The sequence below is a fragment of the Asparagus officinalis genome, chromosome 4, assembly GCF_001876935.1.
Source record: "Asparagus officinalis chromosome 4, Aspof.V1, whole genome shotgun sequence".
Lineage (NCBI taxonomy): Eukaryota > Viridiplantae > Streptophyta > Magnoliopsida > Asparagales > Asparagaceae > Asparagus > Asparagus officinalis.
Window position 1 is genome coordinate 15461333 of NC_033797.1, and position 17386 is coordinate 15478718.

The 17386-nt window shown below is 38.4% G+C and overlaps 2 protein-coding genes across 4 annotated transcripts; one reads left to right on the forward strand and one right to left on the reverse strand.

Moving 5' to 3' along the window:
* On the forward strand, window positions 2203-6799 carry LOC109836726 (serine/threonine-protein kinase AFC2-like). Of its 3 annotated transcripts, XM_020404703.1 has the most exons (12): window positions 2203-2398; window positions 2970-3174; window positions 3912-3938; window positions 4076-4229; window positions 4322-4370; window positions 4465-4579; window positions 4942-5033; window positions 5227-5359; window positions 5477-5541; window positions 5640-5737; window positions 5844-5946; window positions 6316-6799. In XM_020404703.1, the coding sequence occupies exons 1-12, from the start codon at window positions 2321-2323 to the stop codon at window positions 6457-6459; spliced, it is 1263 nt and encodes a 420-aa protein (XP_020260292.1). In that variant the 5' UTR covers window positions 2203-2320; the 3' UTR covers window positions 6460-6799. The 3 variants fall into 3 exon arrangements, with proteins under 3 accessions (XP_020260292.1, XP_020260293.1, XP_020260294.1); XM_020404704.1 differs by lacking the exon at window positions 2970-3174; XM_020404705.1 differs by lacking the exons at window positions 2203-2398; window positions 2970-3174; window positions 3912-3938; window positions 4322-4370; window positions 4465-4579 and having other exon boundaries at window positions 4082-4229.
* LOC109836728 lies at window positions 8846-17371 on the reverse strand. Its single transcript, XM_020404708.1, has 4 exons — window positions 17200-17371; window positions 10670-10822; window positions 10207-10412; window positions 8846-9321 (listed from the first exon to the last, which is right to left on the reverse strand). The coding sequence occupies exons 1-4, from the start codon at window positions 17311-17313 to the stop codon at window positions 9117-9119; spliced, it is 678 nt and encodes a 225-aa protein (XP_020260297.1). The 5' UTR covers window positions 17314-17371; the 3' UTR covers window positions 8846-9116.

Sequence of the window (17386 nt, forward strand, 5' to 3'; positions counted from 1 at the left end):
GGATGAATCACATCACACTCGGTCTTCTGATGATTCCCAAAAACATCTGAGAAGAAGCTTGGTTATGTTCTTGTTATCGGAGCAACAAACAAACCAGATGCACTTGACCAAGCTTTAAGGAGACCTGGACGGTTTGATCGTGAGATTTCTTTGGGTGTACCTGATGAAAAAACCACTGCTAGAGATCCTCTCAGTTCTTACTCAAGAATGTAAATGTGTGTTTTGGAGAGAGTGGAGTCAATGAGATATAGTTTTATATAATAATTATGTCCTTTTGAAGTTTTAAGTGTTTCATAAAATTTCAAACTGAGTATTGCATGATTGCAAGGTTAGGTGATCAATGGGTTCCTATCGTTCAATTGCATTGCAAATGAGCATGGTTTTGGTTGGGATATATTCACATGAGTTGGGAAGAGAAAAAAACTGAAAATATGTTGTTTGTGTAACTTTGTTTTGGATGAATCCTCAGGTACAAGTTCAGATGAAATTAAACTAAACCATATGATGCTTTTTGGAATATGTCATGATATCTGTAGAATTTGATTTTCGTTAAAGTAGAGTATTACCTTATGTAGAGTATACAATTAAGTAATTAACTATGATTTAAATTTATCTACAGGAAAGTTCATGTTGTTATCAGTCAATTTCCAAAGGTTAACTTCATGACCGCTATAATTCATCAATCTAAAGGGAAACAAAAAGTGCAGTCAGAAGATTTTGCTTGGATTTACATCCACATCTTCAAACATTACTTTTAGGTATATTCTTGTTATTGTATTTGATTGATCAATCACCTTGTAGACACAACCACTCTACTATCGCATAATTGATCCTTAAATATAAATGTATTATTCAAACATTTTTAATTTTTAGCTTATGTTCATATATATTGTGTACATTCATTAAATTTATACCAAATCTTTCCATAAATATAATTATAATTTAAATTAATATTAAAAATTTTACCACGTGCATTGCACGTGCAATCTAACTAGTAAATAATAAAGATATGAACTTTAGCTCCTAAAATGAGAAAAATTACATTAACAACACGCAACCAATTAACATTTTCATACTATCTAATAATGAGATAATTAAAAATACCAAAAATTGATCTTAGAAAATAGGAAATCATGGGGGGATTCTCACTGCTACAGTCACAAGCTCCTTATCACAAATTATAATTTTTTCATCACTTCCAGGTATTTATTAGTAATTAAATCTGATATATCTCACCTAAAAAAATAAATCCATAATACATTCCTAATAATAATGCTAAAACAACAAAAATTAATTCTAAAATCTAAGAGATTATACGAAATTTCATAGTGTTCTTATCTGTGAGATCTCAAAAAAAAAATAGGAAAATCACCAAAATTTATTTGAAAATCAAAAAATTTGAGTAGATCTGACCCCCGCCTCCCACAAATTTTCTCCATGAATGGGTATTCGAAGTTTTCTAATCATATTTTCTTATCTGTGAAATGTCAAAAAATAGAAAAATCAGAAAATTGATTCGAAAAATCCAAAAAATTACGTAGATCAGACCCCCCCCCCCACAAATTCTCAGATCATTGTTGTAAATTAAACTAATAATAAGAAAATAAAAAAAATCAATTTTTACCTTGATTTATGAAGCAACAGCGTCGGCAAAGATCAGATCTGATTATTGTCGTCAATGATCAGATCCGAATACATGGACAAAGTGGGTCGCAGGAGTTTTTGGCGGGAGGGGAGCGCGGAGGTAAGTATAGCTCGTCGAAGAAATCAACGAGGAAACCAAACAGCCGACGTGGCTGCAGTTTCCGTTGATTTCACGAGGTTGATGAAGGAATTGTGGGAGAGGAGGAAATCTGATGTGGCGACGATTTTTCTTCAGTTTGCTTGTGAAACCCTAGCGAACCAAAGTTGGGAAAATAAACTGATGGAAACGTTTTATCCAATGTAGCCACGAAAGTTCTTACGTGTAGACGGTGAAAAAGGTTTCCACAGAGATAAAAAACAAACCAAACAGACCCTAAAGAAAAAGAGGAAAAGGAATATAAGGTTTAATAAAACGGCTTTTCTAGTTTCCGTAAATGGGCATTGGATAACACAACCCAACCCAGCCCAACCCGCTTTCAACTTCCTACACGTGCGTTGCACGTGCAGACAAATCACCCCTTATAAAACAAAGGATGAGGGTCGCGAAACTGCCGCCGCCATTAGACCAAACCTTCTTGTTTCTTCGAAATTAGGGTTTCCTCGAAATTAGGGTTTCCTTTTTACCCCCAAATTCTGTTGTTCTATTTTTCAAGGTTCTCTCTTTGAGAAATCGATCATGGCGATGGAGTGCTTAACCCAGAATCTCATAGATCATCGCCCCAGGAAAAGGCCGAGATGGGATGTCCAGCCTCAGGTAATTTTTTTTTCGTTGTTTTTGTCAAAAGATATGTTCTTTTCGTTTTCTCATCTTTTTTTAAAAAAAACTTATGGCTTCTCTTTGTGGATGTTAATAGTCCTTGATGATTCATGAATCAGATCTGGTAAGAATTCATTAGTTTCTTCTAATTTGGGTTTGGAATTATTTCATGTTTCGGGACGAAGAATTTGTTATTAGGGTTTGACGTGATCTGGTGTATTTTGATCACGAAATTGATTTGTCTAATTGATTGTCAAGAAACGATTTTGATTCATCTTATATGTAACCAAAACCACATATATTTACTTTTTCTATATTAATAATTAATAGCTATGCAGATAATTGTTTTATGGAATTGTTTTATGAAAGCCCTGAGATTTGATCCTCTTTTGACTTACTATTGAGAACCTCGAGATTGATTCAGTTGAACTAGGAAATTTTTTATATTGCTAAGTTGAACTAAGAAATTTTTTATATTGCTAAGTTGCTTTTTCATTAAGGCTGATGTGGGTGAAGCTCGCTATCTTTACTGAGTGGACAAAATAAATAAATGGATGGTTCTGTGTAGGCTCAGATAGGAATGTTCTGTGGGCAAGAAGTTGGACTTGGAGATTTGACAAGCTTGGTATCATCGATGGCACCTTCAGATTATACTTGTTCTTCTTCCTCTTTGTATGCAAACAAAGTGGCTCGTATTGCTTCTCCTCCTCGTAGGGAGGATGACAAAGATGGTCATTACGTGTTTGGGATTGGAGAAAATTTAACTTCTCGCTGTAATTACACTCATCACTGACGTTTTAAATTTTTGTTTTGTATTGTATTGTTATTTGTTAGATTATGTCGTCCTGAGTTTGATGTTTGTGTGTGCATGATATATACACACCCACACACACATACACACACATAAATACACATACACATACACACATACATACACACATACATATGTATATATATGTGTGTGTGTGTGTGTGTAGAAATAAATAAATATGTGTGTGTGGGCGCGCATTTATTTGTATGTATATGTATGTATGTATGTATAGACTTATATGTAGTAGTTAAAGATCAACTACTTAATTGTTACTATTCTTGGTTATTGGATCTGCTACGTATTATGAAAAATCATTTTGTAGGTTTATGCATGTAAGAAATTTAGCATATTCTTGTAAAGAAAGAAATGGAAACCTTTTTTATGTAAAAGGTGTTTTCTACATCGTTTATTTTTAACAGATATATTTTCTGAAGTTTGAAGTTTCTGAAGTTTCTGCGTGTATGAGTTCTTTTGCCAAAGTGTATTGGATCATGAGGCTTCATTGATTTTTCTAGTTTTGTACCCTATGAGTAATTTGAAACTATACTTAAAAATAATGTTTTCTATGAAAGTATCAAATAACTTTAATTTGTTTATCATGGTTGTCTGAAGTTACTTTTATGACTTATGGGTTCTTCCAATCTTAGGAATGTTGTTCTTTATCATGTTACTTACTTATTTCTCTCGCCTCTTTTGCAGATAAGATCTATCGTAAGATGGGGGAAGGTTAGTCTTCATTGTGTTAATTTATTGCAAAATTAATTCTCTTGATTGTTCATATCGTGATGTTAACTTGTAAATGTCTTATTTTCATAATATTTTCGAAAAATTCATCTCAGATTTCCTTCTGTTGTGTAATCCAGGCACCTTTGGACAAGTGTTGGAGTGCTGGGATAGAGAAAAGAAAGAAATGGTAGCTATCAAAATTGTTCGTGCTGTTGATAAATATCGTGAGGCTGCTATGATTGAGATTGATGTGCTTCAACGACTAAAGAAACAAGATGACTCTGCTAGCCGGTTAGTTGTCTCACATTATAATTATTTCCTCTTAATTTAGTCACTATTCTTGTTGGGATAAGTTATATCTTTGTAAGCTGCTCATTTTGCAGTTGTGTACAAATACGGAACTGGTTTGACTATCGTAATCATATCTGTATCGTAAGTATATAACTATAATTCACGGTGAAATTTCCCTATAAACCTAAAACCCGTATGTTTTAAGTATGCCGATGAATTTAAATGATCTCATCAGGTATTTGAGAAGCTTGGACCAAGCTTATATGATTTTTTGCGGAAAAATGGTTATCGCCCATTTCCCATTGACCTAGTCCGCGAGCTTGGCAGGCAACTCTTGGAATCTATAGCATGTGTGTAAAGATTATCTCCATAACTTTATCATTTTATTCATGCTTTGTATCATTGGTGACCCTTACATACTTCCCCATTTTTTTGCGGTCCTCAATATTTTGTGCTTAAGCGCTACTTTCCTGCATTTGCAAATTTTTATTTGCAGCAGCAGGCTGTAGGATAGCTGCAATGCAGCATTCCTTGCTGATGTACATATTTATGTATATTTGGCGGCTAAAGCACTTCTAGTTATTAGGTCATCTGCAATACATCGCTTTTTGCTAGCAGATGTGCAGTTATTTTTTTTACTGATCTTGTGTTCCACTTTAGTGGAAACTTGTTAACAGTGTTTATATTATCTTCTTCCTCCCCCTCCTTGCAGTTATGCATGATTTGCATCTTGTTCATACTGATTTGAAGCCTGAGAACATTCTTTTCGTTTCTCCCGAGTACATGAAAGTATCCCACCATAAGGTACCTTCGCGGAGTGGTCATTTGTTTTCGGTTCTTCTGTTGTGCATGCTGGTTTATTTCATTGAACTGACATTTCCATGTTCAATCATGCTATTTGTTAGTACTATATGTTTCAAGTTTCTGAGAAAATTGATTAGCTCATGTTAGGGTTTCATTGTGCTGATTGTGTTTTAATTATTCATGATTGGTCAAGGTTGGCTCCTCTATAAGATTGCCTAAGTCTAGTGCTATCAAGGTAATTGACTTTGGCAGCTCAACATATGATAGCCAAGCCCATAATTATGTTGTATCCACAAGGCATTATCGGGCTCCTGAGGTTATTTTGGGTGGGTGTTTGATGCCTGCTGCTTTCATACTATATTTGTCAATTTCCTGGTTTTTTTAGTTCTTAAAACTATTTTAATAAATGTCATTTATGATGTAATTATTTGTGTTATTATCAGGATTTGGATGGAGTTATCCCTGTGATATATGGAGTGTGGGCTGTATTCTGGTGGAGCTCTGTTCTGTAAGTTTTCTTGAACATATGATTTTATCTTTTTTTATCACCCCATTTGTTTAAGGTTGATTCTTGATTAACTTGATGTTTCTGTAACTGTGTTACAGGGGGAGGCATTGTTTCAGACCCATGAGAACTTGGAGCACTTGGCCATGATGGAGAGGGTATTGGGTCCTTTGCCCCAGCCTCTGTTGAGGAGAGCAGAGTAAGTGAAAGAGTCCATGTTTAGTATTTAAAAAAAAATCATAAGTTTATTGCTTCCAGTTCTGTACTTCATTTTTGTTCTAATATTTTTAACAATTTTTATATAGTTGCCGTGGTGAGAAATATGTCAGAAGAGGTCGATTACATTGGCCAGAAGGTGCATCTTCCAGAGAGAGTATTAAAGCTGTTTCAAAATTGCCACGTCTTCAGGTACTGGGTTGTTACTGCAAATATTCTGTTTGCTTTATTTAATCCATAAAATTTTTATGTTTCCACTAAGTCATACGTGAATCGAATATTGTGTTATACTGGAGTAAGTTGGAGACTTGATCTTCACTGGCTAAAGAAACTATGCTATAAGTTGTAATTATCATCTACTAGGCGTTTCTCCCATATTTCTCCCATGGGAGATGTGATGGAAATCTATAATTTTGATGATAAAGGAAATTATTTAATGAAGTGATGTTTTATTCTTAGAGAAATTATTTAATGAAGTGATGTTTTATTCTTAGAAATGCATTCTGATAGCAATTCTAGCATGCTAAGATTTCTGCTTTGTTTCTTTTTCTTCATATACAGAACCTTGTAATGCAACATGTTGACCACTCAGCTGGTGATCTTATTGACCTCCTGAAGGGTCTTCTGAAGTATGAACCTTCAGAACGGCTGACTGCTCATGAAGCCCTCAAACACCCTTTCTTTACAAGGAATCATCGGTTATAGGATCACAGAATATATCTTAACTTGAGACCCGCGCTTTGCTTCATTGTGATGTGAAGCCACTAGTGAAAGCTTCAGTGTGATGCACCTGTGGATAGCTCATCCCCTGTAGAATAGTGGCTCTTAAATCTGTTCCTGAGTGTTGTATACCTGCTAAGCCGAGCTGCTTGTGCTTGTGCATATTTGTGGTTGGATAGTTCTGCTTGTGCGTATTTGTGGTTGGATAGTTCTCAAGGGTTGCGAAAGCACTAACCTGATTCTATTTTTGTGCAACACATAGGACTGTAATTTGATGTTTTAATTGAATTTCTCCCGCAGTGTTGTGTGATTAATTGGTACAAAATTTGTGATTTGCCTGCTCAATTCTGTCACAGAGTGGGTGCGTTTATATCAGGTTGCGCGCTGTGTTGTATGGTGAATGAGTTGTTGACGGCATTGTGTATCTGCGCGCGTGGACGTTTAACCTTTGTGACCTGTGTTCTGAAGCGTATCTGCTATTGGTCTGATAAAATATGTGATCTCAGATAAAATACATGATCGATAATGAGTGTGGCGTTCTCTAGAAATTTGGACTTGCGAACTTTCTGATGAACTGGGTCGGAGTGGCAGACGGAACGATCGAAGGTTTGAAAATCGTGTTGCTGTGTACTGACATTGTGATTTTCACCCCTCGTGCCTAGGTTTCTTTGGACATAAACTGCAACGGCTAACAACATTATCATTAGTTATATAAAGAAAGCTGTAGGCGCCGCTAGCCTGTTTACTTACGGAATCGTAGTCCGCAGTATAACTATATCACATTCAATGTTTTATTAAGTTTGTTTCACATGCTTAATTACTGGGTAAAATAGAATTAAACGTATTCCATGCTAATCACATGCTAAGGATGTGATAAAATTTTAACAGAATTTTTCTAATGAAATATGGAAGAGGTATCAGAGTCCACCAGCCTGCTTATGCGGAGCCACAGTCCGCAATGTATGGTGGGTCCCACGAAGTCAGATGCATGGTTTTCCCATAAAAAAAAAAAAAGGCATGCGTGATTTCATTTCTCCTTTCTTTACAATTCAAAATGTATGTACAAGTACTTATCATATTCTGCGTCCTCTATTTTTTCTCAACTAAAAATCAACCATAGAGTACTAAAGTTTCAAGCAAATTTTATTTTGATACCCATCTCTATATCACATTCAATGTTTAATTAAGTTTGTATGGCATGCTTAATGACTAGGTAAAATAGATTTAAATGTATTGCATGCTACTCACATCCTAGGGATGTGATAACAATTTAACATAAATTTTCTAACGAAATATGGATGAGGCATCAAAATGAAAATGTGATTTAAACAAGGATATTAAATTGTTAAAGAAATAATTATGGGTATCAAATGGTAACAAGATTGGAACTTCGGGTTTTAAGTGTTAGAGAAGTACTTTAAGGCATTAAAGTTAAAAGGTCGTTAAACTTTGGGATAAACGGTGAAAATAAGCCACCAAATAACCAGAGGGATTTTTTCTATGTTAATCTCTTAATCTTTCTAGTTTGAAATTAGCACTTGAAAGCAATTAAATTGCTATTAAGACTCTAGATTCTTCAGATATTTTGGATTGACCCCTTGAATCATATGGCAATTGCTATTAGGTTCGCTGATTCTTAAGTTATTTTTGAATTGAATCTTTCAAATCAAAATAAAATAGCAACCAGAAAGATCTATTGGAAACGACTTCTAAGAATTGAGGATCCTAATAGAAATTCAATGCGTACCATTTTGTAACGGTAAACATAAGAAATATAGAAAGTTATATATTCCTAAGATATTATGACTATAACAATGTTCATTAGAACTCATTCGGTCCATCGATTAAAAAAAATTCTAACATGCACTTTTTATCATGTGCTTGGCGATTGGGGTACAAAAGGGTTAAAAAATATATTCTCAGTTATCGAAATGTTAAAGAAATACTATCAAATGTCCGGTGAAACGTTTAAAAAAAAGTGTCCGGTGAAACATGGTCAAAAACTTGGGGTGCCAAAATGTTAGAAGAATACTTTGAGGCATCAAAGTGAAAAGGTGGGCAAACTTGAGATACCAAAAGCATATAAGCCACCAAATAACAAATTTTTTTCCTATATTAATCACTCAAATTTTTCTTATTTGTAGCTAGTCCTTCTAATTATTAAAATTGATGTTAGTTCCGGTTCCCAAATTCGGAAGCCAATGTATTTATTTTTCTTATTTGTTTCGAAAAAAAAAATGATGAGAAACCAATGTATTTATTTTTCTTTGAACATAAACCGTATCGGCTGACAACATTACAGTTGATAAGATATCGAACATAATATCTGAACGAATTCAGATCTTTTGACAGATCTTTAACAGATAAACTATGAACTGAAGACAGAGCAGACCACGTCACTGTCCCGTGATATATTCGAAATCCTTCAAAATACAGAATTTAATTGAATCATCAGGCGTCAAAATTTACAAAGCCTGTGTCCAGCACAAATGTGTATATACAGCAAACACTATTTACTTGTAATATTCACCGCAATATTACGAGTATTGCAAGATTTTTTCACAGAATTTCTGAATTAAAGCCCATAGAGAAGAAATCAAACCCTGCTTTCCTTGAACATGTTCATCTCCCGTCTCCATCTATCATTGAAGGAGAAGAGCAGCTCCGACTAACCCGACCCAGAGAGCAAGGAAAAGCCAGACGTAGCGGTTCTCTTCCCATCCACTTGGTGGACGCCAGACCATGAAGTCCCCCAAGAAATCCCTTGATGATGGAAGCTGGTTGGTCGTTACCATCTTTCTTCTTTGATCTCGGTCCTTGTATTTGTCACTCCATGTTCCTGCATAGCTGGCATTGAGCCATCCGCACCATGCAAAGCGATCAATAAGTCATATGGTAGTCACTAGGTTCGAATGTAATAATAAGTGGTCAAATAAGTCATGGATATTCTCAATGAGAGTGATATCCACCACTAGGCATATGAGAAAGATAACTTCTTCCTATGATCAACAGTGTCCTCAGAGCTGCTGATAAAATGCACGAAGATGTTGAAATAACTTCACGACATAATCAAACAAAACAAACATTTCTTGGCTGATTGATGATAAATAAATAAATAAAGGTAGAAAGCAGATTCTAATACACAAGCAAATATACGAACAGACGGCCATAATTTAATAGTCATTGATCTATAGAACATTAGAGATGAACCAATGTGACATTCACCAAATAATTAGCATGATTGAAGTCTTGAGCGTAAATAATAAAATTTACGACAGATTCTGTATGAGGCTTCTGATCTTGATAGTCAAGGTCCCTCTATGAATAAGTCAACCAATGATGATGCATTTGATGAAAAACAACATGAAGACAGTGAACTGATCGGTGACCCTTGGTACAATAGGACCTTACCTATATCGGTTACTTAAGTTTTAGAATTCCCTGACATGCATTATTGGCCAACAAGCCATCAATTCTAGACCTGTGGGAAAGGTGATCACTGGACATACTATAAGCCATAATACCCAGGACTCAGAGAAGAGACCTAAAAGATAAAAGGAGAAAAGCTTTCACATAGAGGACCCAAATTTTGTGATAACAGCATTGCTTGTTGTCGTGTTAATTCAGATGCAAACATATAATAAGAATGAGGTAATATTCAATTAAGGAAGACTTCATATGTTAGTCAAAAAACAAGAAAATTGTATGCTTATATCACAAACAAGAGATTACCTGTCATAACTAGATCCAATCAGTGGTATTGTGACCATCTCATCCTTAGAGATCTTGAGCTTGGGTGCCTGCAAGATGTAACGAAGTTCAGCAGCCTGGCGCCGGATGCTAACACTTGGGTGTTTCTTCTCTAGCTCCTGGTATAATGCGATACAATCTCTGTGACGATTATTAGCCTCATATGCCATAGCAAGCCATATTTGGATCTGAAATAATAAAAAGCAACAGAACATTGAGCATTGAGAAAAGAAATCTCCTTTATATCAACGCGTGAGAATCAAAAACTTTATGGAGATATACGTGCAAATTACAAAACTTTAAAAGTCATCATTGCAGCACAACAAGTTATATTAATATTGGATACTAGACAATAACTTCTTAAATATACCCATTGAGCTATTTTAGCATTGTCATCTGCCTCTGCTCCTATTAAAACGAAATGAGATCAAAGGTTTGAAATCACCTCTCCGCCAAAAAGTGTTGGCCTGGGGATGATGGTGAGGGCTGCTTCTAGAAATTCAATAGCTCGGGCATAGGTGCCCTTCTCATATGCCTTCTGTCCCAGCTCAAACATCAGCTTTGCTGTCTCTCTTCGTTCTGCCTGTTCCTTTGCCACCTATTCTTGTGGGAAAAAAATAGACCAATCATTCACTGGTTAGTACCTGCATTATTTCCTTGTCTTACGGCTAAAAGGCTATCTCTGCATTTCATTTGATAACTTACAGAAGATACTAAATCCCAATATACAATTAAAATGAAATCCACGGTATTAATCCATGGTATTAAGTACTAGTCAAAGCAGATAAACATTTTGATTCGGGACCTAAAATGAAAATTGAAATCAAATGAAATCATTGCGAACTGTTTACCGGGACTTGCAGGTTCCTTTTGGATTAGAAAACCTTTTACACAGATTCTTAATCCATTTACAGCATTTTTAAAATATTAAAGTGGTTACGATGTTCTGGTATGTTATGGAGACCAGAAAGTGCAGCACTGGGACAATGAGGGGTAAGGAGGACTAGAACATCTTGCGATCCACGAACTAGGGACACATTAGTAACTTGGAACAGTGATATCGAATTTCCAGATCCTCAATACCATTTAAATTTTCTTGAGGCAGTACTTCAACAAAAAATGATTTTTTCCTTAATTCTTGTGTGATTAATGAGATAAGAGGAAAGAGGAAAAGAGTAGACGCAAGCAAAAGTACATTTTGGAAGAGAAAAGAGGATAGAATGTGACAGCAATTGGACAGAGCAAACTTCCAAGTTCCATTACATATATAAATTGAAAAGTGCATCTTCTTGGGAAGGGAGGTAAACAGAAAAGTATTTTCTAACAAGGAAAGGGACATATTTGTTGAATTTTATAATTGGACCCATACATACTTGTATATGATGCATGCCCGTACACCAATGTTATAACTCTTTCACTGTCCTATAACATTCATTCCATTCTATAGATAAATATATGGGTTTTGGCTATAGATTCATAACAAAATCTTGTGTGGATATTAGCCCCTCTCTAATGCACATTCAGATACAGTATCTCACAATGCAAGGAACACTTGAGATAAGCCCCTCTAGTTAGTAATCGCATCTAAAACAAAGAATATTTTGTTTTTCTCTTTACTATTGTTTAATTCTTTACTATTGTTTAGACTTTTAATATCTCACAGTGCCAGGGATACTTGAGATAAGCCCTCTAGTTTAGTGAACCCAGCTAAAACAATATTTTTTGTTTTTGTTTTTCTCTTTACTGTTGTTAGACTTGGTATCTTCAGACCTTTTATCGATTCGTTTAATTTTCAAGTTTCGGTCCTCTTCTTTTTCTTTCCTTCTTCTTCACATGCTCATTCTCTCACAGGTCCATGTGTTTCCTCTCCATTTTTACGCCCACTAGTAATCTTTCCTTTAGCTGTCACCCGCTTCCAGCAACACAATATTCCAAATTCAAGATCAAATTTCTATAATGAGTGAACTATCCCCAACATATAGGATTTGGTTGGTCTCACATTTCCTTCTTTGCTGATACATTGGAGAGATGGTGATTCTTTGATTTCATGGTGGTCCAGAGCTGCGGTTACTACAGAGAAGAAGGCTTGTGTAAGGTGATGTTCATTGCTTGGGTTATATATGCTGAAGGAGAAATCAGAGAGTGCTTAACAATGAGCTTATGGACGATGGACTGGTTATAGAGAAGTCTTTGGTGTTGGGGAGAAACCCCTATGCCGAGATCCAACCAAATAGCCGAGAGAGATAAACAACCACACCAAACAAATGCCGAGATCCAACCAAATAGCCGAGAGAGATAAACAACCACACCAAACAATAGCACAAACAATCAAATACCAGATTTTACGTGGTTCGGAACAACCACACCAAACAATAGCACAAACAATCAAATACCAGATTTTACGTGGTTCGGCGAGATGCCTACATCCACGGGGCAAGAAAGGGGGAGTTTTCACTATTAGAAATCAAGAGGAACAAACTAGGGTTACAAATCTCTCATAAACCCTCAACAAATCAACTCTCAATCTCTCCAATTGCTCCTAGAATAGAAGCCCAAAGAAAACTCCTTTCAACAGCTCAAAACGCTTGCCTTAAACCCTAGAAACCAACCTTTGGGTATTTATAGAAAACCCAAACGAAATGGGTCTGGAAAACAGACCCAGCCCAAAACCGCTACGGCGGTCGACCGTGGCGGTCGACCGCGATCCATCGCGGTCGACTGTCACGATCGACCGCCCTCGCGGCAGTCGACCGCCCACAGAACAGAAACTTCTGCGGTCGATCGCCGCGGTCGACCGCTAATCTGTCTGCCTGAATCCTGCCATTTCTACAAATCTCCACCTCGGTGAAGATTCTACCAAACTGAGCCGACACCAACCAAAACCAATGCCTCACTTGTTGCATCCAGTACGTCATGGCAACGGACTCATGACAACGGACCCCATCCACAATATGTCGAGACCCAAACGGGAGTGCGAACACTCACCCCAAAACAACTGTGTCTACTCACCAAATCGGCTGCAACATAACTGACTGCCTACGTATCCTCTCCAAGGAATCAAGCCTTCACGTAGTTCACCCAATGGCCTCCAAAGGCTCTGAATGCAAAAGAAGAGTCTTCAACTCTTCACCAATACCAACATCCAATGCGCGACTGATAGCATCATCAACGGCCCCATACTGAAACGATCCAAACACCTCCACCTGAGGTGAACCAATGGTCATATCCAAGCTATATCCACCAGCTGCACACGGATCTACCAACTCGTCCTCTGCATCCTAAACAATCTGATCCCCAAACTGTGTCACCTCAGCCGGAATCCCAACTAATGCAAAATGACCTGGAGTATGTGAAATAAGCTTCACCCGATGTGGAGTAGCATCAACCTCCACCCGCTGCGGTATCCCTCTGATCTGATCAATACTCTCTACCTGTCAAGAGTCCAAAGTGACAAACCTGCTCAGACCAAACTCAGAAGCTCCTAACTGATAGCCGAATGAACTCCTGAATCCCAAATGCGCAATCGGATCCAATTTCACATCAACGATGTGACCAAGTGCTGGATAGCCAAATATCCGACGCCGACCAAAATCTGAAACAGCTCCACCAGATCTAACAACTCTACACGCAGCAGTCGGCAACCTCATAAGATAGCCCAATCGTGTCGAAACCCGAATACCAAATCCACTGCTCGACAACCAATGCCGATCCTCCTCCAGAAAAGAACGGCCCACTAAATCCGTCATCTCATCACGTCGCCCCACTGTCTCCTCTCCTCTGAAGTGTCTCCAACTGCCATGAGCTCGGCACCAATGTAAGAAAGAACCCCTACTAGAACTAGCATGACGGGTAACCTTTCTGCCCATACACCTCCTCCAACTGTTGCGGACTACTAGGGCTTCAGACCAACGGGACTTGGTTGCAACCCATATATGCCTAGTACAATCCTCAACATAGGAAACAAAATAGCGATTACCTCCCACTGATGCCTCCATGGAAGGCCCCCCAATGCCTGACTGAACACCTCCAATAAGACCACTCGATCGATGGATAGAAGTGCTGATCTCCATCTTGGTCTCCTCACTCATCCTAATGTGCTCACATGACTTTAATCTGCAGGTCATAACACTCCTCAACAATCTATGCACGGCATAACCAATAATATACCCCAGCACCAACCAATGCCACAGTCTAGCCAAAGAAGTCGTCAGCGCTCTATCCACCACCGTGCTCCCAAACAGATAATACAAGTTACTCCTCCTGACGCCCTTCATCACAATCATGGACCCCGATGTGACCTTCAAGCGAGAATCCGCCAAGATCACCCTATAGCCTGTTGCCTGCAATATCCCAAATGAAATGATGTTCTTCCTCAGTTGAGGAACAAACCTCACATCAACCAATTCCCGAATCATCCCGTCACTCGTCCGAATACGAACGGTACCAATACCACCAATAGGGCATCTGTGATCATTACCCATAAGAACAGCATCCCCTCTTTCCAACTCCTGAAAGCTGGAAAACCAATCCCTCGTAGGGCATATGTGGTAAGTAGCACCTGAATCTAACATCCACTCGGTGGAGTCGGCAACACCAAATGACGGAAGAACTGGGCACGAATAGCCTGAAGAATCTGAATCAGAAACGTCACCACTAGCATTGGCAACATTCACCTTTGAAGCTTGAACAGCTTTCCCCTTATTCTTCACGGTTTGTAATTTTGGGCATTCGGCTTTTCAATGTCTATCTTCTCTACAAAAGGCACACTGATTCCTGCCAACTGCAGGATGCCCCCCTCTACACTGCGACCTCCTATCACGGTTTGGACTTCTAGCTCTTGCAACCAATACCCCCGCAACCGGCTCAATGGAAGTCTCCTTGTCCTTCTTTCGAAGTTGATAGTTCACAAGGGCTGCGGTGACCTCACTATACGAAAGAGATACCTTCCCATTAATAAGAGTGAGGACAAAGGTCTCATATTCCTCATCGGGTAAGGAACTCAATAACAACAATGCCTTGTCTTCATCTTCAACTATAACATCCACATTCGTCAAATCTGCAAGTAGCTTCGTGTAGTGGTTCATGTGATCACTAATGGATGTCCCCTTCTTCAATTGGAAGCGATAAAACCTCCTCTTCAAATGCAAACGATTTTTGATGCTCTTCGTCAAAGGACCTCCCAAATCTTCTTTGCCGAAGTCTCATTCATCACATCATATTTTAGATCTTGAGTAAGACAAGACCTAATCACACCACACGCCGTTTTATTTATTTTATTCCAAACATTATCATCCATATTGTCCGGTTTCCCGTCCAACTCCAACGTATCTTCCAAATTTTACGCATTTAGCGCGTCCATGATTTCGCATCGTCAAAGTCCAAAATTATTTGTGCCATCAAACTTTTCCACATCTATCTTCATAGAATGGACATTCAAACTTTGGACGGTCTTCACACTAGAAGAACCCTCCCCACTTTTATCTTTTCCGGTCATATATCTCAAAGTACCCAATAAACAATTGCGAAACAAATAAGAAATAGATCCAAAAATTAACCAAAGATAGAATTTTTACCACAAAGATTGCACATTTATCACCAATCGAAGCTCTAGAGAAACTTCTCAACTGATCTACCCCTCCAAAAAGCCCAAGCGTTGCCCGGAGCTCTGATACCAATTGTTGGGGAGAAACCCCTATGCCGAGATCCAACCAAATAGCCGAGAGAGATAAACAACCACACCAAACAATAGCACAAACAATCAAATACCAGATTTTACGTGGTTCGACGAGATGCCTACGTCCACGGGGTAAGAAAGGGAGAGTTTTTACTATTAGAAATCAAGAGGAACAAACTAGGGTTACAAATCTCTCATAAACCCTCAACAAATCAATTCTCAATCTCTCCAATTGCTCCTAGAATAGAAGCCCAAAGAAAACTCTTTTCAACAGCTCAAAACACTTGCCTTAAACCCTAAAAACCAACCTTTGGGTATTTATAGAAAACCCAAACGAAACGGGTTTGGAAAACAGACCCAGCCCAAAACCGCTACGGCGGTCGACCGCGGCGGTCGATCGCGATCCATCGCGGTCGACCGAGAACAGCCCTAATGGTCCAGAGACTTCTGCGGTCGACCGCGGCAGTCGACCGCCCACAGAACAGAAACTTCTGCGGTCGACCGCCACCAATCCTGACGCCCAGTAAGTCTCGTGCACGAACGCGGTCGACCGCCAATCTGTCTGCCTGAATCCTGCCATTTCTACATTTAGCATATTGGACGGAGATTCGACAGGTTTTCTTGAGTCCACAAGGAGTGTAGCATCCAGTTGGGTTGCTCCTTCTCCGGATATGGTAAAGGTTAATTGTGAGGCAGCATATTCATCATCTTCATCCAGGTCTAGTGTCGGAGTGGTACGATCGGAGATTCTTCGTGTTCCGTTTTGGCTGCTCTCGCTTATCCTCTTGACCATTTTCATGATCCTTTGACGTGTGAAGTCCTGGCCTATGCTCAGCTCAAGATGTAGATTTCACTCAAGTTGTGGTGGAATCAGATTGTTCACAGGCTATTGTTACTATTACTTCACGCTCTTTTTCTTTGGCCAGCTTCGGTACTATTGTTGATGACATTATTAAACGGGTTCATGCATTTGGGAAAAGATGGAAATTCAGTTGCCCATTTCCTTACGTGGATAGCAGTTAGAAACTTAGTTCATGGTATTTGGACGAATTGCGTCCCGCTTTGTGTTCATTCAGATAAACTCCGCGATTTATCTTTTCTCAGTTGAATGTAAAACTCTTTTCAATCCACAAAAAGAGAGAAATAAAAAAACACCTTCTCTGTGTTATTACATAGTAAGAGTAATCGCAATCGACAAGCACAAATCTTTGAATCAATTTCAGTTCAAACTTCAAGTGATTAACTAACAAAATTATTGGGGCGTAATACGAGTAAATTAGAGAAGGAAGAGCAAGCCAGACCTTTTCAAGCTCTCGTCGAACTCGTTCCCTCTTCTCCTCTTCAGTCTCCTCACCTTTGACCTCCTCGGCTACCCGGCTCTGGATCTCCTCAGCTCTCCTCTCGAGCTCCTTCATCTCCTCCAGCTCCTTAATCTTCCTCTTCAACTTCTCCTCCCAATCTCCTCCTCCATCTCCTTCCCCTCCTCCG

Coding starts and splice junctions, on each gene's coding strand:
- LOC109836726 (XM_020404703.1), top strand. CDS start 2,321: ATGGCGATGGAGTGCTTAACCCAGAATCTCATAGATCATCGCCCCAGG. Junction 3,939..4,075: donor CTATCGTAAGATGGGGGAAG/GTTAGTCTTCAT, acceptor TGTGTAATCCAG/GCACCTTTGGACAAGTGTTG. Junction 4,580..4,941: donor ACTCTTGGAATCTATAGCAT/GTGTGTAAAGAT, acceptor CCCTCCTTGCAG/TTATGCATGATTTGCATCTT.
- LOC109836728 (XM_020404708.1), bottom strand. CDS start 17,313: ATGAAGGAGCTCGAGAGGAGAGCTGAGGAGATCCAGAGCCGGGTAGCC. Junction 10,823..17,199: donor TTCGACGAGAGCTTGAAAAG/GTCTGGCTTGCT, acceptor CCACAAGAATAG/GTGGCAAAGGAACAGGCAGA. Junction 9,322..10,206: donor ATTGGATCTAGTTATGACAG/GTAATCTCTTGT, acceptor GCTCAATGCCAG/CTATGCAGGAACATGGAGTG.